We start from the raw sequence: 17,330 nt of genomic DNA, 5'->3' as shown, positions 1-17,330 counted from the left end.
TTGTTATGAGGATGAAACAGGAAAAACTCACAGGAGGACACGAACCACTACGTAGGATAGCTTCTAAGTTAAGAAGGGAATCTCCCAGGTGGTCCGGCAAACATAACATTCCTTATCTTTCCCGCCCACCCGAAAGTTCTAACACATATGCTTCAAAACCTCGTTGGTAGTTCAAGCCTGCTTAGAAGCTTTTAAGGCCTCGTGCCAGACTTCCGGTGTTTTCATAGATTTCTCTTGTTCAGTTATTGTCGCCTCCGAATTTGTCATTCTCTCATTCCACTCCAGCCTCCCCTCCTCTGTGCAATAAGCTTTTAGGGCATTCCATTCATGACTTTTCTTCCCACCTAAAATACTGTCAGCAAACTGCCTAACGGAAATCCCTATAAAAGCGGTAAGACAAAGTAAGGATATGTTACTGCCTATAAATCGAGCACTTCAAAGGCATTTGTTTTAATCACGACTTAAGACTTTCATCCACGAGTAATTCGTGCGAAAGGAGCTTCTTCTGGGAGGATAGCCCGGCTTCGTCTTCAGGTTTCAATCCCTAAATTTCCCATAAGTAAAAGAAACATCACTTCCTCTCTTGCAAGAGTCCGCTGACACCCGTCTTCACCCGCAGGTGTTTCTCCTAACACTTTAAACGCTTTCTAGAACCTCAAACCGCTAAGACGCTCCCCGGACGCGAGGTTTTGCACCAGCGACGCTGCAGGGTTTGTTTTTCTACTTCCCTAGGCACAAGCCTGCCCGTTGGCGTCGAAGCCAACTCCTTACTGGTTCAGGTATGTGCTCGTCTCTGTAGCGAACCAATCAGAACCCCACTTCTTACTCCTGGGATTTGGTAAACGGAAGAGACCTCTCCGGTCCCGGGTGTAGGCAGGGACCGTGGATGAGTGACAGTTCGACTTTCCAATACGCAGAGCCCTAGGACCTGCCCACGTCTGGTTCGGGGGTTAGAAAAGAGCGTCGATGCCGGCGGCAGTGATGAGTCCTAGGAGGCGCTGGCTCTTCGGCGGCTCGGAGGAGCGGCTGCTGCTGATGCTGCTACTGGTGGCCCCTTTGCAGGTGAGTGGTTTTGTTTTAGAAAATGTTGCGAATGTTTCCATTTTTTAGTGATGTGATGTTTTATTTTTGGGTGCGGGGAAGGCCAGTTTCTTTGCTTTCTCCGGTTTAGTCGTTGGTGGGAGTCTGGTGCCCACTCCAGCCCTCAAGCTGGGACCCTCACTTATCGCCCCGGTCCCTTTCCCTTGTCCCTTTCTCAGAATGAGCCTCACAGGCAGTCACAGTTCTGTTAACTGAGAGGAGGAGCCCGCTTTGGTAGTGCTGTCCTTATGGCAAGAATATATAGAAGTTGGAGGGAAGAAAAACTCTATCCTGGACGTTTGAGGCACTGTATGGCAGAGCCCTTTCAATAGGAAGATCCCCTGGAAGGAAGCAGGGCGATGCCGCTGTATTTGGGGCTTTGGCAGACCTGGCCCTATCATTTTGTTTGGCAGACAGAAAAACTCAAATGCGGTGAAAAGAGAAGGAGGTGAATATATGCAGTGTTTTCATGTAGGAATCTGGAGCCAATCACAAGTTCTTAGAACCACTAGAAATAAAAACGTAAGTGTATTTTCCTCTTTTCTAAGGGACAGGGGCTGGTATTACACTAGAGAAGGTCAATGAAATGCGTAATTGCAGTTAAGTTCACAGTTAAGCTTTAAAGAATAGTTGGTTATTAGCTAACTTATTATAACTCTCATTCCTCTACTGCCTCCCTTCCAAATTACGGAAGATCTTTGGCTTGTGAGTGGTACTATAATGTTAGCTGACTAAATGCAGACTCTTTCCAAGGAGGGGAAAAAATCAAAAGCTAAGTTTCACCTGTAGGTACTAAAGTTTTTTTATAGTTAAAGCAGAACTCATGTCAATTTCTCTTTTATTTTATTTTATTTTTTTTGAAACGGAGTCTCGCTCTGTCGCCCTGACTGGAGTGACTGCAGTGGCTCGATCTCGGCTCACTGAAACCTCCGCCTCCCGGGTTCAAGCGATTCTCCTGCCTCAGCCTCCCAAGTGGCTGGGATTAACAAGCATAGGCCACCACGCCCGGCTAATTTTTGTATTTTTAGTAGAGACCGGGTTTCACCATGTTGGCCAGGCTGGTCTCGAACTCCTGACCTCAGGTAATCTGCCCGCCTCGGCCTCCCAAAGTGCTGGGATTACAGGCATGAGCCACTGCGCCTGGCTTTGCCTGCCTGCCTGCCTGCCTGCCTGCCTGCCTGCCTGCCTTCTCTCTCTCCTTTCTTTCTGTCTTTCTGCCTTTCTTTCCTTGCTGTGTTGCTTTCTTTCGTTTTGAGACGAAGTTTCGCACCTGTTGCCCAGGCTGGAGTGCAATGTCACGATCTCGGCTCACCGCAACCTCTGCCTCCCCGATTCAATCCATTCTCCTGCCTCAGCCTCCCGAGTAGCAGGGATTACAGGCATGCGCCACCACGCCGCGCTAATTTTGTATTTTTAGTAGAGACAGGGTTTCACCATGTTGGCCAGGCTGGTCTCAAATTCCTGACCTCAGGTGATCTGCCCGCCTCAGCCTCCCAAAGTGCTGAGATTACAGGCGTCAGCCACCGGGCCCGGCCTTCTTTTTTTTTAAACTGCCTCCCATAAGTCCAGGGAATAGCGCTTTCTTAGCCATCTTTGTGTTCCGATAGCACTTCATACACCGCAGATGCTCCCCAGTTGGTGGTGGACTTCAGGGAAGCATAATTCAAACAGTGTCATAGTGGAAGGAGCTCTTAGTTAGAAATCAAGAGCATTGGCTTTAGTCCTGAAGCTGTTACTATTTGTGTGATCTTAAACAAATCATTTCAACTGTGACTCTTAATTTTTGCATTTTTTTTTTTTTTGAGACGGGGTCTCGCTCTGTTGCCCAGGCTGGAGTGCAGTGGCGCGATCTCTGCTCCCTGCAACCTCTACCTCTGCCTCCTGGGTTCAAGCGATCCTACCACCTCGAGTTTTGTATCTTTAGAAAGCAGATGTTGCATTAAATTATATCTGAGGTATAAACTCTGTATTAAAAGTCTGTTTTAAAGTAAAAATGATTAGTACACAAGCAGAGTCTCATTGCAGTAAATTCTGTGCCATCTAGTAGCAAGTAAAAGTTCCCAGCTTCAAGGATATATTCTTGTTTTTTAATTTTTGATTTGTGTGGGTACCTAGTAGGTGTATATATTTATGGGTTACATGAGATATTTTGACATAGGCATGCAGTGCTATTACATCAGAGTAAATAGGGTAGCTGTCACCAAAAGCATTTATCCTTTGTGTTTCTAACAATCCAATTATACTCTTTTTAGTTATTTGAAAATTTACAATTAAATTATTTTTTACTATAGTCACCCTGTTGTGCTAGCAAATACTAGGTCTTATTTATCTTCCTATTTTTGTCCCCATTACAAGAATATACTCTTTTGTGTTCATATTTAAACCAAACCAGATTATTGTAGAAAATTTGGAGCATACAGAAGTATAATGTGGCAGAAAAATGTCACTTAGAAGCAACCACTGTTAGTGTTTGGGTAGAGCTTTTAGTCTTTCTTCCTCTTTTGCCTTCTGTGGTTGGTTGAGATTAAGAGGCACATTTTAAGTAATGATTGGTGCACCTAAATTCACTGGGCCTTCATCTTTGTGTGTCTAGTGCCTGAAGAACAGAGGTCACAAAAATGTTTGAACCGAATGGTTTCTTGAAACATCCTTGGAATAAAATCTGATATGAAAGATGTTTATATAGGTGGCAGAACAAAAAAGGACAAAAAGTATTACTTAATAACAAAACCCTTCTGCTGAAATTTGGCCACAAATATGAGGAAAACATACTGTGTAAAATATAAATTAAATGTTAACCACTTCATTAAAGCATTTGGATGGCAGAATATTAGTACTTGGTAAGCTTCTGAGACTGTATCTTACCATCACCTCCATCCTACAATATTTGATTGCATTCCTCCTTCCACCACCTAATTTAAGCATTTCCCCTCTAATTCCTCCCTTCATTTTACTTTATTCCCAGTTTTTGCTTCTGCTCATATCATCAGCAAGGTAGGATTGCTTTGACAGGCCTGAGATCTGTGCCATTATTTATGAGTTAGTCAAAGTCTGCTCCATTCAACCTCTCACTTTTTGGTAGAGTGCTTTACCATAATCTCATTTAGTCTTCCTAATAGCCCCCTGAGAGCTGTCGTTTCATGATCCTCATCTTTATAGATATGGAACCTGAGGTTCAAATAATTTAAATAACTTACTTAAGATCACATTGTCAGTAAGTAGCAGAGCTGGGCTCATATCTAGGTTGTTTTTACTTTAGACTTTTAGGATTTGGTGGGAACAATTTGTGTTGATAAAAGCTACTACCCTGGGGAAGACAATGACCAGAGATAGGAAGGAGGGGTCTGTCATGAGTGGGTGTTGTCCACAATGATGATGCCATGAAGGCTGGAACATGCAACATGCCCTGAGCAAATTCACGTCTCATTACACATGTATATCTCTTTCCCGTGAGTAGGGATCTGCCTGGTATGGCTAGTTATTCTTGTAACAAGCAATCAGTAGGAAATATTAGTAGATGTAAGATTGGTAAATGAGAGGGTTTTAGTGTCTGGAAAATGTGGGTTTAGTGTCTGGAAAAAGTGAGTGGTAACGTTTGCTCCTGGTAAAAAGGTATTCTTATAACTGCAAGTACAGATGAAAAAGTTTCTACAAAGCCTTAGGAAAAGTAATAGACCATGGAACACTTTTAGGTGCAGTTGTGTTTGAACATCTAATAGTGAACTTGATATGGGGGAAGGCATAGTTTGTTAAGACAGTAAAAGCCTTAAGGAACTGAGCCCCAGATTTCATTTCCCTTGAGAACTGTTCCTTTTTAATTTGTTAGGGACATAGTTCTTTTTCTCTGTCCTCAAATAATAGCCCATCTTACTATAAAGTTAGATTCCTATTGCAGTGGGGATTAAAAGTTGCTCAAAGCCACACAGTAAGGGTTTGGACCAAGGAAAACATCATCTGAGTGTCTAGGATAGGAACTGACTATTTAATATTTAAATGTGAGCTTTGAATCTAAGTACTCTGGTTCTATTTGTCTTATTTTATATAACTTCAGCATTACATTGCTGATCAAATTTCTTGCTCAAACATTGGAAATACAAGAAAAACTAGGTTTTTAAGTTGGACTTTACCCTGTAGTTTGTCCTACTTGTCCGTGAGTTGTACCACTAGGGTCTTAAGCATTATTAATTTTCAAACACGTGAGGAAGGGGGGAAGCAAAGTCCCAGGAGTGTCAGTTTGGAAGACAGGATGAGCCTCAGTTATGGGGTGTACTTATAACAGAGGAGCCTCAGTTATGGGAGAAATATAATGTGAAATTATATTTCACATAATTTCATATGTAGAATTATATAGTTTAATGAAGGAGTAGGAAGCAGCAGCAGATGATCATGCTACATTTGTTGAAAGTACTTAGGGATCTCGAAAATATTAGAGGGGTAACCTTAGTAAATGCAGTGCCTTGCAAGTACATCATTCCCCTATCTACAGTCCCTGTCTTACCAAAAAGAATGCTAATCTTGAGTCATAATTTTATGTTTCAATTTTATGGTGGCATTTATGGAAAGAATATTCTTTGCTTTATAGCTAACTTAGATGGAATTCCTATACATTTATAGTGAAAGGTCTTTGAAAGTTATAAGTCACCTGCAAAGTGTGTTCTTTGCATCACCGATTTGTTTATTGTCAAAGCAATTACATCCCTAGCACCTACTCCTGAGCAAGTATATATTCACCTGAAGTGTGAGGCACTATGGGGCAATTTATGAAGATGTCTCATGGAGTAAAGTGTGTCAAAATGACACATGATATTTTTGAAGGAGATTAACAGGATGAATCCCGTAGTTTTCCCCTATGATTCTATCTTGAACCCATTCCTAAATAATTTAGTTAAGCAAAAGTCAAGTACTCAGACTGATTTAAATGTCCTCAGTATGGCCTTCTGTGAGGAATAAAAACAATTATGAATGGGATTCCATTACTCATGGTACTGGCCGTTCTGGCCGAGAATAAAATCTAGTGATTTCATAATGTTGGGATTGTTCTATGACGGGATGCTTAAAGGTTAAAAATGCTGCTGTCATTAGTAGATCTAAGTGTGGGATCCAGCTAGGCCAAGATTGACATATTGAGGCCTTCTGGCCTATACCTTTTTTAAGAAATTTTACATTTTTAATTTTAAATTATGGGTGCATAATAGTTGTATATATTTATAGGTATATGTGATATTTTGGTACAGGTATACAATATGTAATGATCAAATCAGGTTAATTGATTTACCTCATGCATTTGTCTATTACCTCATGGATTTATCTATTTTTTTTTGTTTTGGGAACATTCTAATTCCATTATTTTAGTTATTTTTAAAATGCAGTAAATTATTATCACCCTATTGTGCTACTGAATATTAGATCTTATTTGTTCTAGCTACAGTTTTGTATCTGTTAACCATCCTCACTTTAACCTCCCTGCTCCTGTTACCTTTCCCTGCCTCTGGCAACCATAATTCTGCTATTACGATATGTTCAGTTTTCAAAATTGTTAGCTCCCACATGTGATTGAAAACATGTGAAATTAATCTTTCCATGCCTGACTTCTTTCACCTAACCGTATGCTCTCCAGTTCCATCCATGTTGTTGTGAATGACAGGGTTTCATTCTTTTTATGGCTGAATAATATTCCACTGTATACATGTGCCAATTTTTCTTTATCCATTCATCTGTTAATGGGCACTTAGATTGCTTCTGTATCTTGGCTATTGTGAATAGTGGTGCAATAAACATGGAGTGCAGATATCTCTTCAGTATACTTATTTTCTTTCTTTTGGATGTATACCCAGTGATGGGCTTGCTGGATCATATGTCTACTGCCTGTTTTTGAACAGCCCACAAACTATGCATGGGTTTTACATGTAAAATGGTTGAAATAAATTAATATTTCATGTGCATGAAAATTTTATGAAATTCTAATTTCAGTGTCCATATGTAAAGTTTTATTGAAACAGATTTATCCACTTATATATTACATATGGTGGCTTTCAGCTGCAATGGCAGAATGATACGATTGTACCTAATTATGGCAGAGACCAGTGTAGCCTAGAAAGCCTAAAAAATTTGCTATTTGGTGGTTTACAGAAAAAGTTGCTAATATCTGAGCTAAGCTATAGTGTCTTTCACATTTATCTCCTTCATCTCACTTAAACAGCCATTGTCCTGGTCCAAGTCTTTATCCTGTGTTACCAGAATTATTGCAAAAACCTCTCAGCTAGTGTTCATACTCCTGGGTTTTCTGGTCTATCTCTGTATGTAAGTGCTGCCTGATCCTGCTAAAATGCAGGCTAACTAAACTTTTAATGATGTCCCAATATGTATAGAAAAACAAGGCCTTTTTTGGGTCATTATTTGTTCTTATCTTTCTAGGCTAGTCTCCTCCTGCTTCTTTGTTATACCCTGTACTTAGAGTGGCCATATAATTTTCCAAATGGGACACTTAAGTGTGAAAGGGACCCTAGTAGTCATTATGTTGGGGAAACAGGCCTAAGACAATACTGTTCTGTAATAATGATGCATGTGCATCTTTCTCCTAACTACCCTCTCCTGACCTTGCCAAAAGAATGCTAATCTTGACCCATAACTTCAATTTTATGGTGGCCTTTATGGAAAGAATATTTTTTGCTTATTAGGCAAATCAGGATGTGTGGTTACTCTAGCTATACTCCAACCAGTTTGAATGGGCTCACCATTTTTCCATATGTACCTGCTCCTTTGCCTTCACTCACTGTTCCCCTAGATTGTAATTCCTTTACTGTTTTCTGTAAATCTAAACCTTGCCTTTCCAAATCCAACTTAAAAAGTACTGTGTCCACGAAGCCTTACTCAGAAATATTCTCTCCCTTCCCACCTCTCTTTTACTAATGAAGTGCTTTCTCATAGTGTGAATTACTTTGAGTTTTAGACACACATACACACACACACGTACTGAAGACATAATTCTTGTTGGATTACCTATTCCTCATAGGCCTAGCATTGGGCTATCCCTAAACGGGATCTGCAAAATGTTTGAAGAATGAATTAATTGGTCAGGCTAGGGAGACTGAGTATTTGGGGCTTTCAGTTTATGAGTCATCCATTTTAATGTGATTAAAGCAGTGAGAAAAGGGTTTCCAAGAACTGAAGACTTAGCCTCAGGTTTCAACGTGATAGTGTAGCAAAATGGTTCAGGGCATAGATATAGACTTCTTGAGACTAAATTCCAGCTCTACCATTTACAGCCTCTGTTATGCTGGGCAAGTTAACCTCTCCTCCTGTTTCTTCATCTGTAAAATGGGAGTAAACATAGTAGCCACTCCATGGAATGGCGGTTGAGGATTCACAGTGCCAGGTAACACTGAAGTAACATTCATAGGTGAGCACTCTGTGAATGTTGGCTACTGTGACTAATATGATCATCTTCGTAGTACTCTCACAGGTAGGTAAGAAAATGCAGAGACCCAAGACCGAGATGTAATCATGGAAGAGCTGGAGGAAATGCTACACCAAAATCTTAGTGGGTTTTTTTCCTTGATCGAAGTAGTCTTTTTTAGAGAAGTCATGGAGAAGATGATCTCCACTTAGTAAGAAGTAACTAACCTGCAGTCTTTTGAGACACCTTTTCAGTAGAGTGGGCAAGGCACAAGTTAAGTGTCAGGAAACAAAAAGGAATGGCTAGAAGGGAAGGTAAATGGACAAAAGGAAGGGGAGGGAGGATAAGATACAGAGTTGTGTAAAAGATGTTTCCTTAGTAAACTTTTTCTTCAAGCCAGATCACACTTTAAAAAGGAAGACACCCTGGGGGATAATTCAATAACCTATATGGTTTTTTTTTAACATGATGTAAATTATTGATTAAAATCGGTACTTAATGTAAGTGCCAGTAACTTTTGCTATGGGATAAATGAGAAACCAGGTGCATGTTGGTGAGCTTTTATGAAAAACAAAACAAAACAAAAAAATAAAGCTTGAGGTTGAAAAGGAATCGTTTTTAATTTGGGGTGGGGAATATACATTTTTAGTAAGATTCCTCTTTATAAGTTGGGGTGACTATTGCCTGGCTTACTTTGTGCCTTGAGGTTTTTCTCAAGACTACTAATAAGCCGAGCCCTCCTTCATGCTCACCTTGTTTGTTTGCATTTTATGAAATGGCTGCCTGGGTTTGGAAGGACAAGTTGGGACTGGAGATGCCCCTGTGAAGTGAAGCCAAGTAAGCCAAGATCCTCAAACCACGACTCTAATATCTCCAGTGGTGGGTTGAAGGCAGAAGACCAGGGTTGCAATTCCAGTTTGCCATTTACTGGCCATATGTTTTTGGACAAGTCAATCAGAATCTCCATTTTTTTTCTGTGGAGATTATGGCCATCCATGAGTATACTAAACTTATAGTACAAAAGTACAAGGTACAAAACTATAATGGATAATTATTCTTGGCTTCTGTTTTGACATAGATACACTGGGATTCTTAAGCTAAAGCTTCCTAACATCTTGGCCTTGCCAACTGTTTTTACTGTGGCAGTTACTAAAACTGTCAAGCCTTACTCTCATGAGTACAATCCAGTCATTTCTGTCTGACTTAGATTCAGTCAGCACACCTACCGAGTGCCTCATATGTACCAAGCGATGTGCTAGGTTCTAGAGATACAGCAGTAAGACCTGCCTTGATGCCGCTTACAGTCTTACAGGGTACGTAGGCATTGAACAGGTAATATATCTCAAGAGATCCATCGCAGGTGCACCAAATGTGGTTGAGTGGGATGCTCTAGGAGTAGGTCAGCAGGCCTGACCTACTTCCCAATGAGTGAAGAGCAAGGGAGCGAAGTCTGTCTAAAGCAGGGGTTCTCAAAACATGGTCCTTGGACCAGCCATGTCACCATCACCTGAGGACTTGCTAGAAATGCATATTCACAGTCCCACCCCAGACCTACTAAATCAAGTTCTGAAAGTAGGCTCAAGCAATCTGTTTAATGTGATTTTGATGCACATTAAAGTTTGAGAACCACTGGCCTGGAGGAACTAACATTTAAGCTGAGCTCTAAAGCTGCATGATCTAGTGTGGTAGCCACTGGTCACATGTGGCTATGGAGCACTTGAAATGTGGCTGGTTCACATTGAGATGTGTTTTCATTATAAAATACACACCAGATTCCAAAGACATACTATGAAAAAAAGAATGTAAGCTGCCTTATTAATAATTTTGGTATGGATCATGTGTTAGAATTGTATTAGTTCTCATGCTGGTAATAAAGACATATCAGAGACGGGTAATTTATAAAGGAAAGAGGTTTAATTGATTCACAGTTCAGCATGGCTGGAGAGGCCTCAGGAAGCTTACAATCATGGTGGAATGGGAAGCAAACATGTTCTTCTTCACATGGTGGCAAAAAGGAGAGATATAAGTGAAGTGGGGGCAAAGCTTATAAAACCATCAGATCTCGTGAGAACTCACTTTCTATCATGAGAACAGCATGAAGGTAACTGTCCCCATAAGTCAATTACCTCCCACTGGGTCCCTCCCATGACACATGGGGATTATGGGAACTACAATTCAAGACGAAATTTGGTTGAGGACACAAAGCCAAACCATATCATTCCACCCTCGCCCCTCCCAAATCTCATGTCCTCACATTTCAAAACATAATCATGCCCTTTCCAACAGTCCCCCACAGTCTTAGCTCATTCCAGCATTAACCCAAAAGTCCAAATCCAAAGCCTCATCTGAGACAAGGCAAGCCCTCTCTGCCTATGAGCTGAGAAAATTGAAAGCAAGTTAGTTACTTCCTAGATACAATGGGGGTACAGGCATTGTGTAAATACACCTGTTCCAAATGGGAGAAATTGGCCAAAACAAAGGGGGTACAGCAGGCCCCATACAAGTCCGAAATCCAATAGAGCAGTCATTACACCTTAAAGTTCCAAAGTGATCTCCTTTGACTCCATGTCTGAATGATAACTTTTGGACCTATAGGATTAAATACAAGATTACAATTTATTCCACCTATTTCTTTTTACTTTTTCATGTGGCTTGTAGAAAATTTAAAACTTCATTGTGCCTCGCATTATATCTTGATTGGACACAACTGATCTAAAGGATGACTAGAGCTTAACCTAAAGCAGGGTGGGACTGAAGTGGCAATGGAGAGAAGAGATGAAGGATGAGTGTTCTGCATGGGGTAGAGTGTGTCCAAAACTACTGAGGCAAGAAAGAACCTGACATGCTCAAGGAAATAAAACCAAAGCCTTGCAGGTCACATGAAGGATTCTGAACATTTTCCTAAGACCAATAGGAAGAATTGACGGTTTAAAATAAGATCAATTTTCAAGGAGTTTAATTGTTAGTTTGCAGTTAATAAATGAGGGCAAGAGAACTTCAACTGAATATAGCAAGACTTTCAACACTGAAGCTCCCCAACTCCCCAGGATGGTGGGGGAGGGGCAATTTGGTCAGCAGAGGAAGCAGGACGCTGCCCATCACCTGACCCTAACCCTAGGGTATGAGGCATGAGCACCCCCTACTAGAGAGAGAAGCAGTGTCACCTGGGAAGAGGTAGTTTTCAGTTCGGTTCTTTTTCAGCACAACTGATGCTCAAAGCTGAGTGGGAGTTTGAGGACAGAGCTAGGAATTCTGCAGGGCACCAGCAAATGGTTTGGTGAGGGAGGGCTCTAAAGGTGGGTCAGGGAGAAGGAAGCCCAGAGCATTATGGGGATTAGAGGGTCTGTCCTTTGAAAGGCTGTGTTGGACAATAACAGGAAAGCTGGTTAAGTGGTCCAGATGCTTGGGTTCTGTCTGCTGGGGTATGGTGGCTGCATCATTTATCTGTGGCCTAGAGGAGGTTTCCCTTTAAGTCAGAGGTGGTAAGCTAGCAGCTGTGATCTAGCCTGCAGAAGAAATGTTTTGTTTCACTCACATTTTATAAATGTACATTAGTTGCTAATATTTAAATCAGATATCAGATAAAAATACGTTTCCTTTTTTTTTTTTTTAATTGGAAGATCTAGAAACCTCAGTTGCTCAGTATCACAGGGCAGTGGGCTGGAGCAAAGTAATAGGTACTCCTTTTATTTTTTACGTGAATTTTTAGGAGGTTTTGAAAGGATTGTTTTAACTTTTTAAAAAAAGATATTTATTTACTTGAAGGTTCTCTGTGGTCTGACTCTGGGTCTTGCATTCACCCTAGTCTTTAGTGTCAGCAATCCCATCTTCTTTTTGTTTTCCAGAAAAGTTCTAAGAACAGTGCTGTTGGCTCAATGAGATGAGGTTATAGGAAAACTTTTACTGTTTACACAAGAGTTGCCTCCTTCAGAGAAGTATGCATGTTCCTTGCAGTTCACGGTGCCCATCACTCCCCATAGTCCAGCTGCACTCTGCTTCACACAGCTGCCCGGCCATTGTAGGAATTTGAGTTTGCAATCCATGCCTCAAACTTTAAATCACACTGGCTACAGCGTTGTGTATTTCTTGGTAAACACTGGGTAAATCAGCTCCAGTGGATGTTGATAGAAGTTTTTATGTTTGCAAGCTAATCCTCAGCAGTTTCTTTGTAAATATGCAGCAGTTAAGTGGGAAAAGTCTGTTGGTAGTACTAGGGAGGAGAGAGGAAAGTGACCTTTTGTTTTCCTGAGATAGATATACTAGTTTAGTACTTTATCATATATTCACCTGCGTAAATGTATTCCTGTGCTTCAGAGTGAGGGAAGGATGTGTATTTGCATAGTTTTTGTGTCTGCAGTACTGTTCCTCCGTTCTGGGGTGTGTGTGTGTGTGTGTATTTTTTCAGTAAAAAGAAAACAGAACTTTCTTTTAATGCAGTAAGCAAATACAGGAGAATAAGAGCACAAAGCTTGGTGGTGGGTGCCTGAGTGTCCATGTTGCTATTGCTACATTGTTTTGTCCCCTTGGTGTAGTTTATAATCAAAAGATGGTGGAAAGGTGCTTCTGTCTACAAAATTTGTCTAACCATGCCCTTCTTTAACTGAAGAGAGAATGGCTTCATTAGCTTATGGAGGCTTCTCACTTGACAAGATAAACTGAGAGTGAAGGTAGAGCAACAGTTGATACCTTCTTTTTTTCTCCATCCCCCTCCTCTGCTACCACTAACAAAACAAAATGATAAATGGTTACAAAGGGTAGCTACAGTTTTTGATAGAGCTCAGGCTTCTACTACTTGGTGGATTGGGGCTTTGTAAAGAAACAATGCAAAAATATCTTCCATTTGCAAATTAACATATACACACCCCTCCATGTGTGTGCGTGTGTGTGTGTGTGTGTGTGTGTGTGTGTTCATCGCTTGGTTTCTTGCAGGTGAGGGGCTCTGAAGCTTGAACTTTGTTAGACTCATGACTATTCTGCCCCTGGGCATAGGCAGTCATCTGGCAAAACACTCCCTAGATACCTTTTGTTCCCTTCTCTGTTCTGCCACCCCGATGTCCCTTCTCTGCTAAGGACAGAGACATTGGGCTCCCTCCTGGGGAATTCTCAGCTCTGTGGGATGCTCTCACCTGGGTCCTGAGCCTAGGCTCTTCTGGTTCCCTGGCACTTCCCTGCTCCACATGCACAGCAACCTGGTACTTAGCAAGAAAGGTGAATCATCATCCTAACTGCCGTAGCCTTTCAACTTCAGCCATTCACCACCTAACGGTGTTTCAGTCAAGCATGGATCGCGTGTATGATGGTGACCCTGTAAGAAGGCAATGGAGCATCTATAGACATCTGATATGTGGCACTTGACATTGGCATTGCAGATTGAGTAGGGGAAATGATTGATATTCATTAATTGTGCTGAGATACTTGGTTTTCCATATGAAAAAACATACATAAGTAAAATTATGTATACCATCTAGGTTTGTGTAAGTACATTCTATGTTGTTTGCCTGACAAAATCACTTAATGATGCATTTGCCAGAACATATTGCCTTCATTAAGTAACACATGACGGTACTTGCATATCACCTCAATTTGATTTCTTCCCTTAAGTCCTCTGTTTGCCTTCCATTGAAATATAAAGCCTTATTTTAAAGACTATTTTCCCTCCAGAATCTCTAGGAATTACTAAAGAAAGGTAGAAACTAGATCTAGATTCCTATCAATTTTGCCACTGATTGTTATTTTACTGTGGGTGACTCACAGTTTAAGTGGGACAGAAAATCTCCAGTTAATGGAAGTTGCCATGAGTGGCAGAAGACCAGGCCCTAGTTCTCGTATAATCTTTACAACCCAGTATGCAAAAACACTGGAGCGGAGATGGAGACGCCTGGCATGTAAACCAAGCATATGTCAGTGCAGATGTGTCCACCACAAGGAGAGAGGGGCAGACCGAGCAGCCATGTCAGCAGATTCTCCGAGGACAGAGTGGGCCCAGCAGATCTTCAGGCCAGCGGCTTAAATGTAAGGAGTTCAGCATAGCTTGAGAGTTGCTGGTCTTCCTTTACTAGATTCTTCCCCTGCTAAGATGTAGCTGGTGTGTGTGGGATATCTGGCGGGCTGGGGAAGAGGAGGCGTGGCCTCTTTATCAGTGTGGTTCCTCTCACTCCTACAGACCAGATCTGTTTGTACAGGCAGCATCCCTCAGCTGCTTGCATTTGATAGCTTATTTTGCATCTGGATTTATTCCTGCTGAAAACTATCTTCAGGCAGGTGCAAGATTATTTAGGTGCATACCATATTTGGTGTTAGTGTCTCTTTAAATCATTTTTAATTTGTCTGACTATTGAACTGATGTATTTTGCATACCTTAGATTTTCTAGTGTGTGATGTAGCCTGTGGCATTGAAGAGCTAGTTGCCACCAGCCAGTGATACATGCCAGATATATGCAGTGGTGCATTGAAATAACATGTTTAATAACTTCTATGTTATTTTAATAATATAAGAATGTGATACTGGTAAATACTTCTTTTTCCACCACAGGAAAACAAAAGTGAAAAGGATGCCTTCAGTGTACAGTCAGCTGCTGGGAGCTGGGAGTTCCCAGCTACTAGTCATTCTTTCAGACGTCTGTAACTCATTATATTAAATCCTTTCTACTGTAAGCATAAATAGCCTTTGTATCTGGCAGAAACACAGCATGCCATTAGAATGAAGTGTTTTGTTATTTTATGTCATACAGTTAACATGCTATCCAAACATCAGAAAATTTAAGTCAACTAGATTCCCTGTAATGAATTATTAATATCTATAGAATATGCCTGTATGTGTCCCAGTGTATGAGTTATCACGTTTCTGACTGTTCAAAGGGATTTCAGTTTCTTTTAGAAATTGGGTGTTGTAAAGCTGTTTCTATTCCTAGGTGGTCAGTTGAATGAAGAATATAACTTAGACTTGTTCTTGTCTTTCTAGATGTATTGCTGTCCTTGAATATTAGCCCATTTGAAAACGCCTGGGAAGTTCAGCCATCAGTATGTCCAAGTACAAACTTATTATGTTAAGACATGGAGAGGGTGCTTGGAATAAGGAGAACCGTTTTTGTAGCTGGGTGGATCAGAAACTCAACAGTGAAGGCATGGAGGAAGCTCGGAACTGTGGGAAGCAACTCAAAGCATTAAACTTTGAGTTTGATCTTGTATTCACATCTGTCCTTAATCGGTCCATTCACACAGCCTGGCTGATCCTAGAAGAGCTAGGGCAGGAATGGGTGCCCGTGGAAAGCTCCTGGCGTCTAAATGAGCGTCACTATGGGGCCTTGATCGGTCTCAACAGGGAGCAAATGGCTTTGAATCATGGTGAAGAACAAGTGAGGCTCTGGAGAAGAAGCTACAATATAACCCCGCCTCCCATTGAGGAGTCTCATCCTTACTACCACGAAATCTACAACGACCGGAGGTATAAAGTATGTGATGTGCCCTTGGATCAACTGCCACGGTCTGAAAGCTTAAAGGATGTTCTGGAAAGACTCCTTCCCTATTGGAATGAAAGGATTGCTCCTGAAGTCTTACGTGGCAAAGCCGTTCTGATATCTGCTCATGGAAATAGCAGTAGGGCACTCCTAAAACACCTGGAAGGTACCAGCTTTTTATACCACTTATTAGAGGTTGCCAAGTGTGATGTCTGGGCCTTAATCTAGAAATTAAGCTAATGATGCCCTAGTTACACAATAGACTTTCCTTCTCTATCCCCCTTTGTCACTTCAGATTTAAGAATCATCTTGTTCTAGAAATCAGCTCTCTTGTGCGTTTTCCATTCCTGTTACCCGAAGCAGCAGTTTTCAGACTTTAGCAAGCATCAGAGTCACCTGGAGAGGTTGGTGTATCACAGACTCTGGGTCCCACCCTGCGAGTTTCGGAAGCAGTAGGTCGGGGGTGCACCCTGAGAATCTGCATTTCTTAGAAGCGTGAGGTGATGCTGATACTGCTGATTGGGGTTCCACACTTTAAGAAGCACTGGTCTAAAGGACTGTATGGCTTGTTGTAGTGAAATGAAAGGAAGCTAGGAAAGCAAGGAATTGTTGAAACGGCCTTGAAAGTAAATTTGAGTTTTTCAAGTTGAGTAAATTATCTAGACTTCAGTTTTGCTCACGTTCTTCCAACTTTAAACAATGATTGCTGTGTTTCCAGACGTAGGTTTCCTGAGCAGTTCTTTTGTTTCACTCCTCTTTTCAGAGCAGGTTTAGTCATTGACTGGAAGAAAGGTAGGGGGAAGGAAACTAAAAGCATAGTTGGTTTATTTATTTATCTTGACTCTCAATTTTTGGAAATCAGCAGCGCCATAATTTTAACTACTTTATGTCGTGTTCTAAATGTATACTAAAACATATTGTATTGTTACCTTCTTTTTAAGTAACATGAACCAAATGAACTCTTTTGAGAATTCAGGTTCACCGGTTTTGAGCATCAGTGATTGCACTGTGACACCTTCTGGATTTCTGACTGTTGTGCGGATTTCTCGTTTCCCTCTCTGTCTCCACTCATCCCAGATGATTGTGCTTTTTGCATGATATGCCCTATCTGGTGTTTTCCTGCCTTTCATCACTGTCAGCAGTTAGCTTACTGGTAATAAATAGAAGACATTTCTCTACCATTCCTTTTCATTCCGTTTGAATTTTCTATAAGAGGCTGTGACAAATAAAAAGGCTGACCTTGTATGTGAAATAAGTAGAAATAGATTATTAGTTAAAAATGAAGTCATCTTTAGCATGTGATTATTTTCCCCTGATTTTTATAACATGACCAAGAACTAAATCATTACTTATATAGCTGACATCCATTAGTCATGCAGAGACCTAAAATCTACAGA

General features: G+C 41.0%; 1 protein-coding gene across 7 annotated transcripts in view; it reads left to right on the top strand.

Moving 5' to 3' along the window:
- Positions 1-908: 908 nt before the first annotated feature.
- The window catches only part of BPGM (bisphosphoglycerate mutase), a 49,915-nt gene continuing 33,493 nt past the window's right edge, over positions 909-17,330 (top strand). For 6 of the 7 annotated variants that reach the window (XR_001901226.3, XR_645450.4, XR_645452.4 and 3 more), the window contains exons 1-2: positions 912-1,062; positions 15,438-16,099. Coding sequence is in view for 2 of the 7 variants with exons in the window: in XM_003896624.5 (XP_003896673.1) it covers positions 15,499-16,099 (601 nt within the window). In the remaining 5 variants the exon portion in view is untranslated. Of the gene's footprint in view, positions 1,063-1,493; positions 1,603-15,437; positions 16,100-17,330 lie in introns of all 7 variants that reach the window. The other variant, XM_009203894.4, reaches the window with a different exon arrangement.

This window comes from Papio anubis, chromosome 4 (genome assembly GCF_008728515.1).
Source record: "Papio anubis isolate 15944 chromosome 4, Panubis1.0, whole genome shotgun sequence".
NCBI classification, from domain to species: Eukaryota; Metazoa; Chordata; class Mammalia; order Primates; family Cercopithecidae; genus Papio; species Papio anubis.
This window is presented reverse-complemented; position numbering and strand designations above follow the sequence as displayed.